This window comes from Beta vulgaris, chromosome 1 (assembly GCF_026745355.1).
Source record: "Beta vulgaris subsp. vulgaris cultivar EL10 chromosome 1, EL10.2, whole genome shotgun sequence".
NCBI classification, from domain to species: Eukaryota; Viridiplantae; Streptophyta; class Magnoliopsida; order Caryophyllales; family Amaranthaceae; genus Beta; species Beta vulgaris.
In genome coordinates this window covers 48,054,896-48,073,373 of record NC_079202.1, presented here as the reverse complement: position 1 = coordinate 48,073,373, position 18,478 = coordinate 48,054,896, and the positions used below count along the sequence as shown (strand labels likewise).

Here is an 18,478-nt window from a genome sequence, read left to right as displayed (position 1 = left end):
TCAACCAAGATTTGGCAAGTCCTCCTGTATTGATTCCCCCAAGGAAAAATGGAAAACCATTAAGATTATATCTTTTTGCCTGCGAAGATTCCATTGGTAGTCTCCTCACTCAAGAAAATGAGAAGGGACATGAGCAAGCTATATTCTATCTAAGTAGAATCCTTCATGACACAAAGAAAAGGTATACCATGGCAGAAAAATGGTGTTTATGAGTATATGATGCATCAATCAAGCTCACACATTATTTCATGGCCTTCACAGTAGAAGTAGTATCTCCAACAAGTGTCATAAATTATATGATATCCCAACCTTTTTATAAAAGGAATGTTAAGAGAATGGAGTCTACATTTACTGCAATTCGACCTAATATATATACGTGCCATAAAAGGTAGTAAAAGGTCAAGCTCTAACTGATTTCTTAGCAACCCATCCTTACTGTGACTCTGGAATCATTGATGAGAACATCTTTCCATGGGTCTTGTTCTTTGATGGATCTAACACCATAGAAACAACAGGAGCTGGAATATATATTTTATCCCCTGATGGGATCCCAACCAAATTGGCAGTGACCCTGAAGGGTGCATGCACCAACAATAGAGCAGAATATGAAGCTTTATGGATTGGGTTGGAGTTGTTGCTAGAGTTGGGAGCTAAGAGAGCAAAGATATACAGGGATTCTCAACTGGTCATTTCTCAAATGACTGAAGAATTTAAATATATACCATCTGTATCACATGAGTGTGGAAAGAAAGCACAAGAATTATCTAAACAATTTAAGGAAATTATTTTCATACACATTTCTAGAGTAGAAAATAAAACAGTAGATTAGCTGTCCCAAATAGCTTCTGCTAGAGAAGAAGTGCCTTCACAAAATGAAGGTATCATTCTCCAGAAAAGATCCTATATCCTCTTAACGAAACTGATAAAAAATATCAGAAAATATATTAGAAGTCTATAGAATTTCAATATTAAAGGAGGAAAAGAACTGGAGAGATGAAATTATCCATTATCTCCAAAACCCAACTGGGACAAAGGTGCTAAATAGAGTTACAATGACAGCAACTAAATTTTGCATGCAATTTGGTGAAGTACACATAAAGGATCCAGAAGGATTACTTTTGAATGTGTGGATGCTGGAAAAGCCCTAACTCTCATGGCAGAGATTCATCAAGGGATATGTGGTGCTCATCAAAACGACCTGAAAATGAGAGGGTTGTTGCACGAACATGGTTTCTATTGGCCCACTATGAGAAAGGATTGTATTGATTATGCTAAAGGGTTGTAAAAGATGTTAGAAGTTTGGACCTATCAATAGGGCGCCAGCCTCAGAACTGAAATACATTCTTAAACCTTCGCCTTTCAGAGGAGTGGAGTATGTCATAGGAGAAATCAATCTCGCATCCTCTAAAAAGCATTCATACATCCTAGTGGTGACTGATTACTTCACCAAATGAGTGTAGGCTCATACTTCTAACAAGATTAATACCCAGGTTGTAATAAATTTATTGGAAGAGAAAATCTTCACAAGATTTGAGATTCCATAAACTATAACCTTTGATCAAGCCACATTATTCAGGAACCCTGACCTACTGGATTATTTTAATTAGTTTGGAATAATTAAGTTGTATTCAACACCTTACTATGCTCAAGCAAATGATCAAGCTGAGACTACCAGTAAGATTATAGTAAAAGAGATCTCGAAGTTAATAGATAATAATCTAAGAAAATGGGATGAGCTGTTGCTATATGCCCTATGGGCCTACAAGACCTTTAAAAGGAAAGCAACATGAGTTACTCATTTTAACTTAGTTTATGGATACACTCAATAATCCCTGCTGAAGTGAATGTAAGGTCATCTCTGGTAGCCCAACAAATGGGGTTATAAGGAGATAACTATTCACAAGCAATGAATATTGAAATTATGGATGCTCTAGAAGCTAAGGAAGAAGCTTTAGCCAAAATGAGGATCCAAAAAGAAAAGGTTTCTAGGGCCTACAACAAAAAGTAGTGCCTAAAGAGTTCCAGGAGAATGATAAATTTTGGAAAATATTTCCGTCGGAATCAACTTATAAAAATCCCTAGTTAGGAAAATGGACGCCTAAGTGACAAGATCCCTTTATCATTTATAAGAAAATGACTAGAAATGCATACCTATTAAAAGATATAAATGACAACATAAAAGATAGAGCCTTGAATGGCAAATTTCTAAAGAAATATCATCCATCTATATGGGAACAACAAGATCCTATGTTTCAACAAATACATGCAAAATTGTTTCAAACATCTAGGAATTATTAAGATTACAACATTAAAAAATCCTAGGCCTGACCCTCAAGTTTCAACAATAGGGGTAGCAGGTGCATCACAAGCAGGTGGACTCTGCTTTCCAGTAAGAAGAGGCTTCACAAATTTACACATTGATACTGCAGGACCATCTGGTCCAGTGTATTGTATGTCTATGTCAGCTAGCTCTACCTTATCGCATGGCACGCCTTCGCTGCAAATCAGTTTCACTGCTTCCTTGGTGCTTGATTTTCCCTTCACATTCTTGAATCTGATGTCGGAAATCTTGACTTTTGATGGTGTCTGTTAAAATCATAAATCTGGGATATTAGTATATACTTCTATATGTGGAACACATAAGCTAGTAGTGTATCCTGTGAGAACTATTTAACAGAAGGATAAGATATTAGTTACACACAGAAAAGTAAAAATTTAGTACAGTTTCTTGTAGTTCCTGGTAACTTTTTACGTGTTTTGCTTAAGTTTTGATTTTTATGCGAAAAATAGACAGTCTGACAGAAGAACTTTTGTTACCTTTGCTTTGCAATGATTCCACGGGCAATATTCTTGATCAACAATGACAGGATTTCTGACATTTTCAACAGTGATATCCTCAAAATACAAGCCAGTGACAGTGGATTCATAAGAGTTGTGCCATGTTTTAACCCGGACACCATTGTCAGTGTTCTTGATGGTACATTTCCTGATAGTAATATTTGAAACTGGTTCTTCATTTGGGTATTTACCCAAGCTCCCAACACTGAGACCATGACCGGGCCCACATGTGACTCCTTCTATAAGGACGTTCTTAGCCCCATCACCAAAAGACACGCAATCATCTCCGGTGCCTATTGTCCACCCTCTTACGATAATGTTTTCTGAACGTCCAATGTGAATGCCATCCGTGTTAGGGCTGTCTGCTGGGGCGGTTATTGTCATGTCTGACAACTCTAGTTGCTTACACCCTAAGAGAACAACGTGAAACGACTTGCTGTTTAGCGAAGTCAAGCCACTTACTTTTGAGTTGGACACAAAATTGAACCTTATGTTCTGCAAATCACAACATAAATATTCAGGTTATTTTATCTTGTACATACAATATAATCTTAGTATCCTAACATGCTAAAATGATTAGTAGTAAGCTGAAGGGCTTACATAAGGAAGGTCGAAGGCGCAGTTAGCATTCTTAGTACATTCGTTTTTTTTCCATCCTGCTTGTCCTTGGCCATCAAAAACACCTCCTCCTTTACCACTAATGATTATCAAACTGTCGACATTTTCTACCTTAAACCATGAATCTTCCTTCTTAAAAGCTGCCACATCTGAAGGAGCCTTGAAGTTCCCTAAGATTTCAATTACAGTTGGTGTCTGGCATGGACCTTTGAGAGTAATGGCTCCTAGGATATAATTTCCTGCAGGAACTAAGACCTTGCTAGGTTTTTTTGATGCACATGCTGCAGTCCATGAGTCCAAAAAAGCCTGAAAACAATCAATTAACAAATTAAATGCTCAATTCTTTTTCATTATAAATATTATATTCCAGGAAATTTTAATATGAGACAATGTCATGCAATAAGACGTAATATGGCACCTCATCGTTTACTTAATACTATAACGACAAACATGACACATGATTTTCATCTTTTTTTATCCGAAAAGAATCAAGCCAAATAGCCAATCTTCCTAAATTATTTATCCTAAACTGATTTCGTCAAGAGTTTGAATTACTTATATAAATTTGAACCTTATCCTTGATAATAAAAAATTCCCAATTTTTTTAATAAGAAAGGCACCACATAATCCCCAAATTATATTTTCGTTTATCCTATACTATATTAAACTTCTAATTTGTTTATTTCAAAGTCAACTTTTTTAATTTTGACCATAAATTCTCTCCAATGTATAAGAGGAATAAAATGTCATGTGGGATTTTATAAAACTTCCATGAATATTTATGACATAGGTGTCCATTAAATACTTACTATAATTTTGTTAAAGTAAATGATCAAGAGTCAGTCTCACAAATTATAGGAAAACAACATATGAAAAACTTAATATATAATAGAGGAAGTATAAAATACACCCTATATTTTATACACTCGTCAAACATAAAGTAGTCTTTGATTAATTATTATGAAATGAAACAATTTGTTTTACCTGTGTGACATCAGCATCAGGTTTTGCACCTTTCGTGGTTATGTCAAATACAATGGTATCACCAGGAGCTAGGTTCTGAGTCTGACAACTAACTTCTATGATGAGCAAATAAAATCCGAGCAAAGACAATGTGAAATTTAATTTGGAAGCCATTTTTTTTGGTTTTTTATTTTTTTTATTTTCTTATTTTTGACGTTTAAAATTTTTTTTTTTTGAATACTTACTTTTTTTACTGCTATATATATATATATTTTCTTTTGTTCTCTGCCACCAGTCTTATACTAAAAATATATCACTAAAATCTGACTTAATGGATGTGGTTATGTGGATGAGAAATAATCCATTTTTAGAAACCTATTACAAATGTCGCTTAAAATACATAGAACAGATCCAACTTTACCATCCATAATATTAGTCAAAGAACCTATAAAAACATTGTGATTTGTGGGGCACCGCAAATACTGAAACCAAGATATTCAATAGATAAAGAATTACACGAGTTATTTCAAAGTCTCAAAGATTCTTAGTATCTTGTATACACAGACCTTTTTTTGCTACAGACCTAGAGCTAACCTTATATTCACAATCTCCAAGCATAGATCAATTAACTAGCGTAAGAAATAATGCAAAGTCTCTAGAAGAATACCAACAAGAGTTGGTCCAACTGGCAACTAGCTTGATATCGTTTGAGGGAGGTATCGAATTCGAGCCTCATCGTATGCAGAAACTCTGGTTGAGAGGCTCATCGACCAAAGGTTGATGTGCGACCGGGTCGTACTCGAATGTAGTCGGAGCATATGGGCAACAAAAAAGTCTTTAAAAGAACAAAGACCTAGAAGTTTGTCAACTTTTAGACAACCTAAAGAAGATATCCAAAGAAGGTGAGGAGTCATAAGTCTTATAAAAAAGACTTAAATGGACTCGGTGCACACTATGCATTGGATTGATAATTGATATTCACTTCACTTCACAAAGTGAGTTTTATAGAGATATAGTAAACTTATTCATAATATATTGGATTTTATATATTAACGGAAAACATAGTGAAATTATGTGCAATATAGTGGAGAAATTTAATTTTAATGTTTTAACATGGAGGAAGATATAGATCGTGTAGTATATTTATCGTGACACGTACTTTAACATATAAAAAGATGTAGATTGTTAATTTGTTATAGTATCTTAGAAACTATTATATTATGATATTATTTCCAATAAGGACTTGGATAATATTACAAAGTTACTTGATCACTTGCCAAAACTCTTACCTTAATTAGATCTTAGAAGCTAAGTCTTGGATTTAGATCTTCTCAAGTGTGGTGTTTAAGGATAGGAACCCCCTTATGTTACCCTTATTATCAAACACTCGACCCGCAAATGTTCTCTTAAATTGTGAAATTTGAAATATGTACATGCCTACATGGTTGTTGTTCTTATGATTAAAAAAATATTTCTGCTAGATCTATGATGATTTGGGGTAGTTCTCAAAATATTTTATTTCTCCTTTATAGGTACCAAGTTAGTTTGTGATTTCCCAAAATCGGTAATATCTACATTAACCTTTAAAGATAAAGTTTAGTTGTCCGTTGATTTTCAGTCCGAATCACTCAACATTGGCCTCTTTTAGAGTAGTAACTATTTTCGACTCTTGTATAATCCTCTTATCTCTATTATATAAGGGAAGGGGGAGCAATGGTGTCCTCTTTTGAAATGCCTATTTTATCCCCTTCTCTTTCTAAATTACAAAAGGAATGTCAAAATCAAAATACCGAAAATAAATTTACAACACTCACTCACAAATCACTTAAAAGAAGAAACTTTACAAATCACCCATACAATTGAGAAAATCACGTTATAAAAATCACGCAAATCACTCAAATAATCAGGAAACTTTATTAAAACTTAAAAATTAATATACAAACTAAAACTAATAACCTAGAACGTCAATACATACAAAAACATTTACAAAACTTTACTTACAAATCACTATTCTCAAGAACCATTGACAATTAATGGTGGGTCATGATAAAAAATAGAGGTGTATTTGTAGTGAAATCAGAATTTAGAAATTAGACAAGGAAAAAAATTATTTACTTTTTTATAGTGTTTCCTATATATAATGAAAATTTTACATATATTTGGACGTATTTTTTTCTATTATATAATAGCGATAAATTATCAAGGTAAAAAAGTTTATATAAAATATCATTCAAGAATTAAAGTACATCATATCTCTATTATATAAGGGAAGGGGGGAGCTATGGTGTCCCAGAATGAAGAGACTATCTTCTCCCCTTCCCATCTAAATTACAAATTCACTTACAAATCAAAGGGGCTTCAAACAAAAATATCAAAATATAATTATAATAATCACTCACAAGTCAACTAAAATCATAAAATTGCATAATTTACGTTATGCAAATCACTAAAATGAGGAAACTTTACAAAAACTTAAAAATTCACTTACAAACTACAACCTATGAAAAAAATGACTTGAAATCAAAGTGTCTACTTTCTTTACAATTTATGAAGTACTGTAATTAATTCAAAAATCAACTAAAAAATTATAATATTAGAAATCATAAATAAATTCAAAAAAATTTCTATTTTATTCATAGAATTTAACTTTGAAAAGTAAAAAAAAACAAAAAGAATGGTGAGAGACTTAAGTGACAGAAACTAAACCAATTAAATTTTGCAACTAAAAACAATTATACTTCGTATGTCTAATGTTCAAATTTTGGCTCTTATGCCGAAAAAAATTGAGAATCTGTTCGAAAAAAATTCAAGCACGCATCGCGTGCAAAAAATTCTAGTATTATATATCGCCAGTCCAAACCTAAAAGGTTAAGCCGCATTTTTTCCAATTATCGTACAACCCCTTATTTCCACGACCATCCTTAGCTAGGTTCAAATCTCAGCAACAACATAACTGGGAGTAAGGGGAGGCAGTTTGAGTTTGTCTGGGAATAGGGCTGGAACTTGAGAAAAGATGGACTAAATTATGTTTGTTCAGGTAAAAAAAATGATTCATTGGTAATTGAATATAAAATAATTATGATATTCCCATATCCATAACTATATCCACTAATTTTTCGGTATTGGGTAGATAACCCACTACTAATAGATTATTAAAAAAAGGAAAATGATATCGTAGTTCTTAGGACTATGTAGGAAAAAACTTGGTTAACCCACCGAGTAGACTACCCACCCCATAATATAAGGTTGCATTGTGGTAATTATGATAGTGGAATCCAACTAGACTTAAATACTAATATTTTAATTATCTATTAGTAGCGGGTAGTCTACCCAGTGGGTTAACCTAGCAATGTCCGACTATCTATAAGAAGCTTAAAATAGAAATAAAAATTTGAATCAAGCATTTATTATCTCAAATGATGTGAAATTTTGTCATGAATTTCTAAACTGTTTCCATTTTAAGACATGTATTTAATGCTTATATGTAGCCCTTAGGGCTGCATATAACATTATCCTTAAAAAAAAGAATTTTTATGTTGAGTTGTATTCCATTACCACAAGACACAATAATTTTTATTATATAAGGGAAGGGGGAGCAATGGTGTCCTCTTTTGAAATGCCTATTTTGCTCCCCTTCCCTTTTTAAATTACAAAAGAAATGTCAAAATCAAAATCGGCACTCAAAGAAAACTACCGAAAATTAATTTACAACACTCACTCACAAATCACTTAAAAGAAGAAACTTTACAAATCACTCATACAATTGAGAAAATCACGTTATAAATATCACGCAAATCACTCAAATAATCAGGAAACTTTATTAAAACTTAAAATTAACATATAAACTAAAACTAATAACCTAAAATAATGTCAACACATACAAAAACATTTGCAAAAATTTACTTACAAATCACTATTTCTCAAGAACCATTCACAATTAATGGTGGGTCATGATAAAAAAAATAGAGGTGTATTTGTAATGAAACCATAATTTAGAAGTTAGACAAGGAAAAAAATTATTTACTTTTTTATAGTGTTTCCGGTATATAATAAAACTTTTACATATATTAGGACCTATCTTTTTCTATTATAATAGCGATTAATTATCAAGGTAAAAAGGTTTGTGTAAAATATCATTCAAGAATTAAAGTACAACGTATCTCTATTATATAAGGGAAGGGGGAAGCTATGGTGTCCCCGAATGAAGAGACTATGTTACCCCCTTCCCATTCTAAATTACAAATTCACTTACAAATCAAAGGGGGCTTCAAAAAAAATACCAAAAATATAACTATAACAATCACTCACAAGTCAACTAAAATAAAAAAATTGCATAATTTACGTTATGCAAATCACTAAAATGAGTAAACTTTACAAAAACTTAAAAATTCACTTACAAACTACAACCTATGGAAAAATTGACTTGAAATCAAAGTGTCCACTTTCTTTATAATTTATGAAGTAATGTACTTAATTCATAAATCAACTAAAAATTAATATTAGAAATCATAAATAAATTCAATGAAATTTCTATTTTGTTCATAGAATTTAACTTTGAAAAAGTAAAAAAAAAAAAAAAAAAAGAATGATGAGAGACTTAAGTGACAGAAACTAAATCAATCAAATTTTGCAACTAAAAACAATTACACTCCGTATGTCTAATGTTCAAATTTTGACTTTTATGCCGAAGAAAATCGAGTTTTTGTTTCGAAAAAAATTCAAGCACGCATCGCGTGCAAAAAATTCTAGTAAATCTTTATCAATAATGGGTAGTCTATTTGATGGATAGACAAGTTTTTTACCTGTTGGCACTAGCTAAATTAAAGAAGATGCACTTACAAAAAAAAGACCTCATGTTATTGGTTAAAGCATTCTCATCTCACTAGGGGGTAAACGGTAATCAGTAATCATCGTTAGTTGTTTGGAATGTTAGGTTGCTTGTCAATTGTTGGGTGTTTGAGCACTCCCAATGGTGATGGGTTTGATCATCAAAATTTCCTACTTACTCATATTTTGATCATTTCATGATCAAATGTATCACCTCCACCCCACTCATGAACAAAAAAACCATCAAACTCCACTTTATCTCTCCTACTTTTCACTACCCACCTCAACTTTCTCTCTCATATTTCTCTTTCCTACTTCAATAAATAATATAATTCACATATTAAAAATAAAAATGAATCATCTTATGATTACTAAAAATTATAATAATTAATTACCAAAATTAATTATTATTATTATTGGGTTATTAGTAAAATAATAATTAATTACAAAAAATTAATTATCATTATTGGGTTATAAGTAATTTTATTTAGAGAGAGGAGGATTAAAGATGTTTTTTTAGTAAAAGAAGGTAAATATATTTATTAGAAAATATGATTTTTTTCCCTCTTTTTAGGTGAGGAGGAGAAGGTAAAAAATTATAGAGAAAAATGATGTATAAATATTTTTAGAGAGAGAAAGGTGAGGAGGAGAAGTGTTTTTTTTTTTTTTTTTTGTTCTGAAATATATCAATATGGGTATCATTTTACAGAGGGGAAAAAAATATGAATTTTGGTTTTTTTTTTTTTTTTTTGAAATACGAATTTTCTGGGAAATTCCGTGGAAATTTCCACGAAATTTCCCAAAAAGATCACAACAGCAGCCACGTGGCAGCTTGCCACTGGCTGGCTGTGTGTGACTAAGCTCATTTTGTCTTCCATTCACACGGTTCATTTGCTGATGGATTTGTTCACATGGTGATGGATGACAAAACATGTCATTTGGTGATAGGTTTTCTATCACCAATGGGATGCATATTTTTTTTGTTCAGCCCAAATTTTTTGATTTTGGTGATGAGTTATGTCACCATTGGGAGTGCTCTTAGTATTTGTTAGTAGTCCCAACTTAAACGTATTGTTTACAATAATGGTTCCAGTTGACTAGTTATTACCTGTTTACCTGGTTAAAATTTAAAAAAACTTTTACCCGTTTTCCTTTTCTTCCTCCCATTTCTCTTTCCTTCCTCCTGCCAGGCGAGTCCGGATCCTTTTACGAGTTAGAGTTGCATTTGAGCCATATATTTTTAAAATCAAAGGCTTATATTAGTGGAAGGGAAATATGTAGGCGTGAATTTTGATGAGATAAAATAGGGGATTGTGGAAAGAGAATATATGAGCCATTGATTTTTTATTCAATGTTTGATATTGCTCAAACTCTACCTTGTAGAGTTATTTTACAACTTTAGAGAATCCAAACACAAAGGAAAGAGCACAATAAACGAGTGGCATTTCATATAGAATTATCCCATTATTATTTCTTATTTGCTAGGTTCAAAGGCTGAGCAACACTATAAAATACATACCAACCTTGAATTCAGGGGCATCAAAATAACGTCCTTGAAGATTGAAATAAGACATTTTATATTTATTAATTATGGAGATTAAGAGTTCAGTTCCGGTTATGGTCTTGAAGAAGAGTAATAAACTGCAGATTGATGTTCTATCTGCAATTTCATCATGGTACAACAACATCATGCTTTTCTGGTGCTCTCTAAATCTCTTTAAAGCTTCTGCAATTCAATTCAAAATTCGGTAAATCAGTTTCGTTCTTTGTAGTTTTATGTTCCAAAAATTTGTTCTTCGATCTTCGTTGATCTCTAAAATTCTGAATTTCTTGCATTGTCATCTAAAATTTTCGTCCTACATATCCAAATCAAAATACAAGCCTGATTTCTTTCTAGATTTTAGGGACTAACCTTTTAACTTTTTCACTTTTTAGGTACTCACTATTTTTTTTTCACCTCTTAGGTGCTCAATCCATATTCTGATAATTTTACCATAGTTTAACCATAGTAGTGGGCCTTAGTTTATGACTTGAAAAACATTGCCACGATATTTCTTTTTACGCCAAAACAGCCAAAACACATATGAGTAATTTTAACTCCAAAGAAATTGACTTGGCATAAACCCCTCCCATAAGTTCAACTTCTCATATTTCTCTCTGTTCTTCGAAACACTCTTATGGGCAAATTATCAAACACTTGCGATTGAGAAGGAATTTAAAGGTCAATTATCTACCCAATAATTCAAGGTAAGATATTATATCACTCTTTTCTTTAATTTATTTTCTGCAATTTTCTGCAAATTAGAGAATTTTATGGGTTGGTATAGTTAGTTAGAGACTTAAGTTAATGATATTTTTTGCAATTAATTATGTTTAATCAACTGTGCTATACACTTAATTCTGTTTTTTAATTAATAGTATGCAAGTGATAAACAAAGAAGCAATAGATCAACTTTATCAAGTCGTCAAGTTGCAAATGTTGGATGTTCAAGTTAAATTATTGCCACTAATCAGGTAAATACTACCATAATAGGTCTTTTGATAACTTTTAGTCTCAGTATGAACTATTTTCCATTGCAGAGAAAATCTTTAGAGCACATAATTTCAGAGAGAATGTTTTCTATTTCATTCAAACGCTTAACCTGTAGTGTTGTCACCTTATTACAATATATATGGCTAATAGTACAGTAATGATAGTTGCAATGATAGCTGACATTAGTACAAATAGTAAAATTAGAGAATAACCAATTATCACAGGCTACAGATTACAGAAGGTGAGTCATCAGCAACAGTCGTCAATAAGATGAGGTAAAAAGACTGTAGAGTCCTTAATACTCCCCCTCAAGTTGGTGAGTGGAACCAGGTGTAGCTCCCAACTTGTTAAGGTGTTGAGTGTGAAGCTTGTCAAGAAGAACCTTAGTCATTATATATGCAATTTGCTCAGAGGAAGGCACATGAATAGTGTGATCTTGCCATACTTGATTTGGTCCCTGACATAGTGGCAATCTAGTTCAACATGTTTGATTTTTTCATGAAGAATTGGATTGGATGCTATGGAAAGTGCAGCTTTGTATCACAGTGAAGGATGGTAGGAGGAAGATTTTTAATTCTTAGATCATTTAAGAGAGCAAATAGCCAGGTAACTTCACAAGTTTTAAGTGCCATAGCCTTGTACTCTGCTTTAGTAGAGGATCTAGCAACAACAGTTTGCTTCTTGTCTTCTAAGACACCGGTGATGAGCCAAGAAATATGCAGTAGCCTGTAGTTAATCTCCTGGTTACTAGACAGCTGGCCCAGTCACTGTCACAGTATACCTGCAACTATGCTGTAGTATTTGTAGCTAGAAGGATACCTTGCTTAGGATTGCCAGCTAGGTACCTGAGAAGTCTCTTAGCTAGCTTGCATATGCACTAATGTTGGGTGTTGCATGAAGTGAGCTAACAATTGAACTGTGAAACATATATCAGGCCTTGTTATGGTAAGATAGATAAGCTTGCCTAGCAACCTTTGGTATGGAGTAGGATTAGGGAGGGCATATTCACCCTTTTCAGCTGTGAGCTTGATGTGAGACTCCATATGGAGTTGGAGAGGCTTAGATTTGAGCATGCCATATTCTTGCAATATGTCTGTAGTATATTTGTTATGAGAAAAAAAGAAGCCAGCAGCTGATCTGTCAATTTCAAGCCCAATATCTAACAGGACCTAGATCTTTCATTTTGAAGGATTGAGAGAGGAGATGTTGAAGATCAGTTAAGGTAGATAGGTGAGAGCCACACAAAAGGAGGTCATCAACATAGATAAGGATTAAGGTAATGCTGGTGGGGCTTGTTTTTGTGAAGAGACTATAATCAGATTTGGATTGATTAAAGCCTAGGTGGATTAAGGTTTGAGAAAGCTTGCTGAACCACTACCAAGGGGCCTGCTTTAGACCATAAATGGCCTTTTTTAGCTTACAAACTTGCACAGATTGAGATTTGGGAGGATAGGTAGGGATTGTGTGCACTTGAATTCTGCTGCCAAGCTCAGTGTAACCCTTAGGAAGAGACGTGTAGACAGTTTTAGTTAGGTCTCCATGTAAGAAAGCATTACTTACATCCATTTACAAGGTGTGCCAATTGTACATTGCAGCAACAGCTAGAAGAGTTCTGACTGTTATCATTTTGCCACAGGGGAAAATGTCTCTGAGTAATCAACTCCATGTTGCTGTCTGCAACCTAGGATAACCAGCCTAGCTTTGTATCACTCAATTGTTCCATCTGGGTTAAGTTTGGTTCTAAATAACCATTTAGAGCCAATAGCTGTCTTGCCATGAGGAAGAGTGACAACATCCCATGTGTTATTACTCTCCAAAGCCTCCAACTCACTGTTCATATCTCCCAGTGAGTGTGAGCTACAACTTCTTTAAAGGACACAGGATCAGGGGTGCTTGTTACGGAAGTAAGAAGGCAATGAAATTGGGGATCAGTATATGTGTGAGCTAGGTTGGATATGTGAGATGTGGAGGAGTGAGCAGCATAATCTTGGTGCCAAGATGGAGGGATATAGGTCCTAGTGGTTTTTCTGACAGGGGGAGGTAGAGTGTTTGATGAAATTGGAGAAGAGTAGGAGTGAAAGGTTGGTGTTGTTGGTGGTGGTGAGGGTTAAGTGACTCTTGGAGAGGGAGGTGGTGTAGGGTTAGGGGTAATGTTGGATTTAGTAGGCTCAAACAGGAAGTCATCATAAGTAGAAATGGGTTGGTTTTGAGTGGTTATTGATGGGAGGGGTATGGTGTCATATAAGAGTGTTGAGAGGTTGATTGGAAAGGGAAAATGTGTTCATGAAATCAAACATTTCTGGATACAAATGATTCCATAGTGAGCAAGTTTAGAAGCCTATATCCTTTTTACAGGGGGAGGGGGTAGCCCAAGAAGACACATGGAACACCTCTCACAACAAATTTATCTGAGGAAAATGCAAGGTTTGAGGCAAAAGCTAAACAACCAAAAACTTTCCAGTGTTCATATGTAGGTGGCTTGTTGAATAAGCACTCAAATGGTGTTTTATGTGCTAGGATAGGTGTAGGTAACCTGTTAATGATATGCACAGCTGCCATCACACACTCACCCCAATATTGTAGAGGAAGTCCAGATTGAAATCTGAATGCTCTAGCTATCTCTAGAACATGTCTGTGCTTTCTTTCTACTCCGGCATTTTGCTGTGGTGATTTAACACATGAAGTTTGGTGAGTAATACCATGTTTAGCAAAGAAGTGTTGACAAGGAGCATCATCAAACTCCAAAGCATTGTCAGACCTGAGGTGTTTAATAAGAGTAGCAAAGTGAGTTTGAACATAGTTTAGGAAGGTTTTTAAGGTGTGAAGAGAATCAGATTTATATTGAAGTAAGTAACCCAAGTGTGTCTTGTGTGGTCATCCACAATGGTCATGAAGTATCTGTATTTTCTTTAGAATACACCCTATATGTCCCCCAAATGTCCATGTGTATGAGATAAAAAGGAGCAGAGGCATGTGAGGAGCTCAAAGGATAAGGCAGTTTAGTGAATTTGGACATAGGACAAGTAATGCATATTTTGGTGGACTGGTTGTGATAGGGCTTGACACAGGTTATGTGCTTGAGCTTAGTGATAGAGGCATGGCCTAGTCTGTGATGCCAGAGGGCTAATGTATTAGATGTGTCTAGGTTTGGGATGTTTTCAATGGTATTAGGAACATCATTTACTACTTTGACCAGGTACCATGCTAGACAGATGCTTAACAAGGTAATATAGACCATGCTTAGCTTGACCTACTCCCCCCCCCCTCACTTCCTTTGTGGTACTGTCAACAATTACACAGTGAGTTTAAAAGAATTTCACTTGGCTCTTATTATCAGTGAGCAGCCTTTGCACTGACAATAGATTGTGTTTAAAGTTTGGTACACACAGGACATTGTTCAGGATCAAGCCTGATTCTAAATAGACAATACTAGTGTGAGAAACAACAGTTGTTGCTCCAGTATGCAAGTTAATCTTGGAAAGTGTGGTCACAACACCGGGGTGACTCAGATTGCACAGATGTGGAGTCATGTGATCTGAGTCATCAGTGTCTATGATCCACTCTTCATTACAACTGGTGACAATGTGGCATGAAAGCATGCCAGAGAATGACCATCAAGCTCTTCATCTGTTTTAGAGCCCATAGCTGGAGACATAAGTTTAGGCATCAATTTGGCAAGTTGAGCATGTTGTTGAGGTGTAAATAGAACACCAGGTGTAGCATCGAGTGTGGGGTTTGCATTTGTGTGAGCAGTTGCAGCAAGTTTTGGTTTGTTATATCTAGGGTTTAGTGGCCATTTTGAGCTGGAAGGTTGATTGAAAGTTTTTGGTTTGAAGGGTGTGGTATTTTGGTTGGAGTTATGTCTAGGGTGGTTTTTTGAAAAACCTACAACAAACTAACATTTATCTCCTTTGTGGCCTCTCTTTCCACAGACATGGCAAGATGGAACTTTGTCTGATGCTTTGCTATACATTGCAGAGACATCATTATCACTTTTATTGAGATGAAGCACCTCTCTTTGAGCCTCATCTTGCTGCAAAGCAACTGCTGTAACCTCATCAATCCCATTCAGGTTCTGAAATAGTTTAGCTTCCTCTCTCTCTTGTTCAATAGCCCTCAAAAGAGCTTGAACTTGTTCACTAGGGTTTAAAATTATAGGCAGGGTGTTCATAGCATCCAACTCTTCCCAAATAGCTTTCATAGATGTATAGTTTCATTAGTAGGCAAAGAGTGCTGCTTGATTTCATATAACTCCCTATTTAGCCTATATTTCCTAGTATTCATTAGTGAGAGAGAAGTGTTTCTCTAGGTTTAACCATATTTCCTTAGCATATGTCATGTACATGATAGATTTTTTAACAGAAACCGAAATATTTTGAGTAATCCAGGCTATTACCATATTGTTGCAGGTATCCCAGAGTTCAGCTTTTATTTCATCATCTGTGGACCTCGTGACTGTGCCATTCACAAATCCCAGTTTTCGTTTTGAAGAGAAGTTGATATCTATTGATCTCCTCCATGCCCTGTAGTCTACTGAGCTCTGCAATTTTTCCACTTGAATGGTGCTTGTACTATTAGAAGGATGCAAGAACAAAGGATTCAGCATATCTTGGAATGCTATTCTTCCTGCTGCTGCTGCCATTTTTCTTTGGTTTTAAAAGATGGGAAATTTTTTGTTGAGAAAAGAAGATGAGATATAGAAGAGTATAGAATAATAGATCAGAAGAGGAAATAGAGAAGAGAAAGACTTTTCAAAATATGAAGAAAGATGTTTGGACAGATTTCTCTAACTACAATGGTGGCTCTGATACCATGATAACTTTTAGTCTCAGTATGAACTATTTTCCATTGCAGAGGAAATTTTTAGAGCACAGAATTTCAGAGAGAACGTTTTCTATTTCATTCAAAAGCTTAACCTGTAGCGTTGTCACCTTATTACAATATATAGGGCTAATAGTACTAGAGGCCCACTGAACAGCGAATTAAGGCACGCCACGTGTATTGTGCAGGCTGCTTTTGTAACGCTTCTTTTTCTACTATTTCCAACGGTTATTTTGTAACGTTAATATTTTTAATTTGTAACGTTAATAGAAAAAATTCAGCTTATTATTTAAAAAAAAAAATTACACCAACGGCTATAAAAAATTTTTATCTATAAATTGAGTCCAAATTTCATATATTTTACCAAAATTCTTTCCAACTCATTTTTTTCTAATTACTCTCTCCCACCTAATATTACTTATACTAAGCCAATATTATGGATTCAAATAATCCTAATTACTCCCAAACTAATCCAAACCACCCACAAAATTCCCAAAATAATTTTCAAATCGATCCAAGCTAAGTGTGCTACAAAATCCGGAATTCCAAAGAATGTTTATGTTTTTTCAAAGCCAATGGAATAACCAAAATTCTCAACAAGTTACACAAGAATCTCCACAAAGTTCTAATCATCTATCGCAACAACAAGTTGAACCATCTTTTCCTATATCCCAACATATTTCACAACAACATGAACAACCTAACGAAAAGGACGATGTAAACGAAATCTATTCGCAAGAAATTCAAAACACTCCTTCTTCAAAAAAAAGTCACAACACCAAAGTTTCCATGGAGTGCAGATGAAGATCATGCACTCATTTCGGCATATCTAGAGTACGGATGAGATATGTTGAAGGGAACCGACCAAAATGGTGACGGTTTTTGGGGTTCAGTATTTGAGAAGGTTGAAGAGTCACGACGACTCAATCCAACTTTACGCTCAAGGACATTCAGAGCTATTACTAGTCGTTGGAAAAAAATCAACGGAGATGTGAATGCATGGGTCGGGATATATACCGAGGCAAAAAGGAAGAAGGGTTCCGGCTGCAATGACGAAGACGTCCTGACTGAAGCCCATGAGATGTGAATAAAAGTCCATGGGCCTCAATTTACATTGGAGCATGCATGGAATGTTATGAAACACTACGACATATGGACAGATGGCACCCAATTGAGCGGCGGGAGCTCAAAACGATCTGGTCCAGATGAAGGTGTGAGCTCAAAACGTCCTGACGGCGTCAAGAAAGTTAAGAAAAGCCCCAATATCCAGTTCTACATCTCCATCCTCTTTGGAAATTACGACGAGGAGGATCAGTGTGGGAGAGGACTTACTTGAGTGTCAAAAGGAGTGTGATGCCTTGAGATAATCAACAAAAGAGGAAGATAGAAAGTTCAAAATTTGGAATATATTAATGGCTAAGTCTTCCCTTGATCCGGATGAGAGAGAGATGTATGAAAAACTTAAGCTACAATTTAAGGACAAATATGTTTAGTTAGTGTTCATGTTTTTAATTGTTTTATTTTGCAATTTAGTTGTATCGTAATTTTTAATTATGAATATGTATGTGTCGTAACGTTTCATTATGAATGTATCATTGTCATTATCGTTATAATTATTTATTACCATATCATCATCTTTTTCATTATTATTATTATTATTATTATTATTATTATTATTATTATTATTATTATTATTATCAATCATATATCATCATCATTATTATTATTATTATTATTATTATATTTTATTATTATTATTATTAATATTATTATTATTATTATTATTATTATTATTATTATTATTATTGCATTGAATTGTCTAATCACCTGATATTAAATTATGTCACAAATAGTATTGCATTGAATTGTCAACTCACC

General features: G+C 34.2%; 1 protein-coding gene and 1 long non-coding RNA gene across 2 annotated transcripts; one reads left to right on the top strand and one right to left on the bottom strand.

Moving 5' to 3' along the window:
- Positions 1-2,271: 2,271 nt before the first annotated feature.
- LOC104891861 (probable galacturan 1,4-alpha-galacturonidase SALK6) lies at positions 2,272-4,593 on the bottom strand. The gene is made up of 4 exons (XM_010677638.3): positions 4,441-4,593; positions 3,439-3,762; positions 2,818-3,333; positions 2,272-2,586 (listed from the first exon to the last, which is right to left on the bottom strand). Exons 1-4 carry the CDS (start codon positions 4,591-4,593, stop codon positions 2,332-2,334), a joined length of 1,248 nt encoding a protein of 415 aa, XP_010675940.2. The 3' UTR covers positions 2,272-2,331.
- Positions 4,594-10,775: 6,182 nt separating this feature from the next.
- LOC125496517 (uncharacterized) lies at positions 10,776-18,111 on the top strand. The gene is made up of 3 exons (XR_007273086.2): positions 10,776-11,493; positions 11,665-11,760; positions 16,189-18,111. It is a non-coding gene; the product is annotated as an uncharacterized LOC125496517 (long non-coding RNA).
- Positions 18,112-18,478: the final 367 nt, after the last annotated feature.

Coding starts and splice junctions, on each gene's coding strand:
- LOC104891861 (XM_010677638.3), bottom strand. CDS start 4,593: ATGGCTTCCAAATTAAATTTCACATTGTCTTTGCTCGGATTTTATTTG. Junction 3,334..3,438: donor GCGCCTTCGACCTTCCTTAT/GTAAGCCCTTCA, acceptor TGTGATTTGCAG/AACATAAGGTTCAATTTTGT. Junction 2,587..2,817: donor GGAATCATTGCAAAGCAAAG/GTAACAAAAGTT, acceptor TGATTTTAACAG/ACACCATCAAAAGTCAAGAT.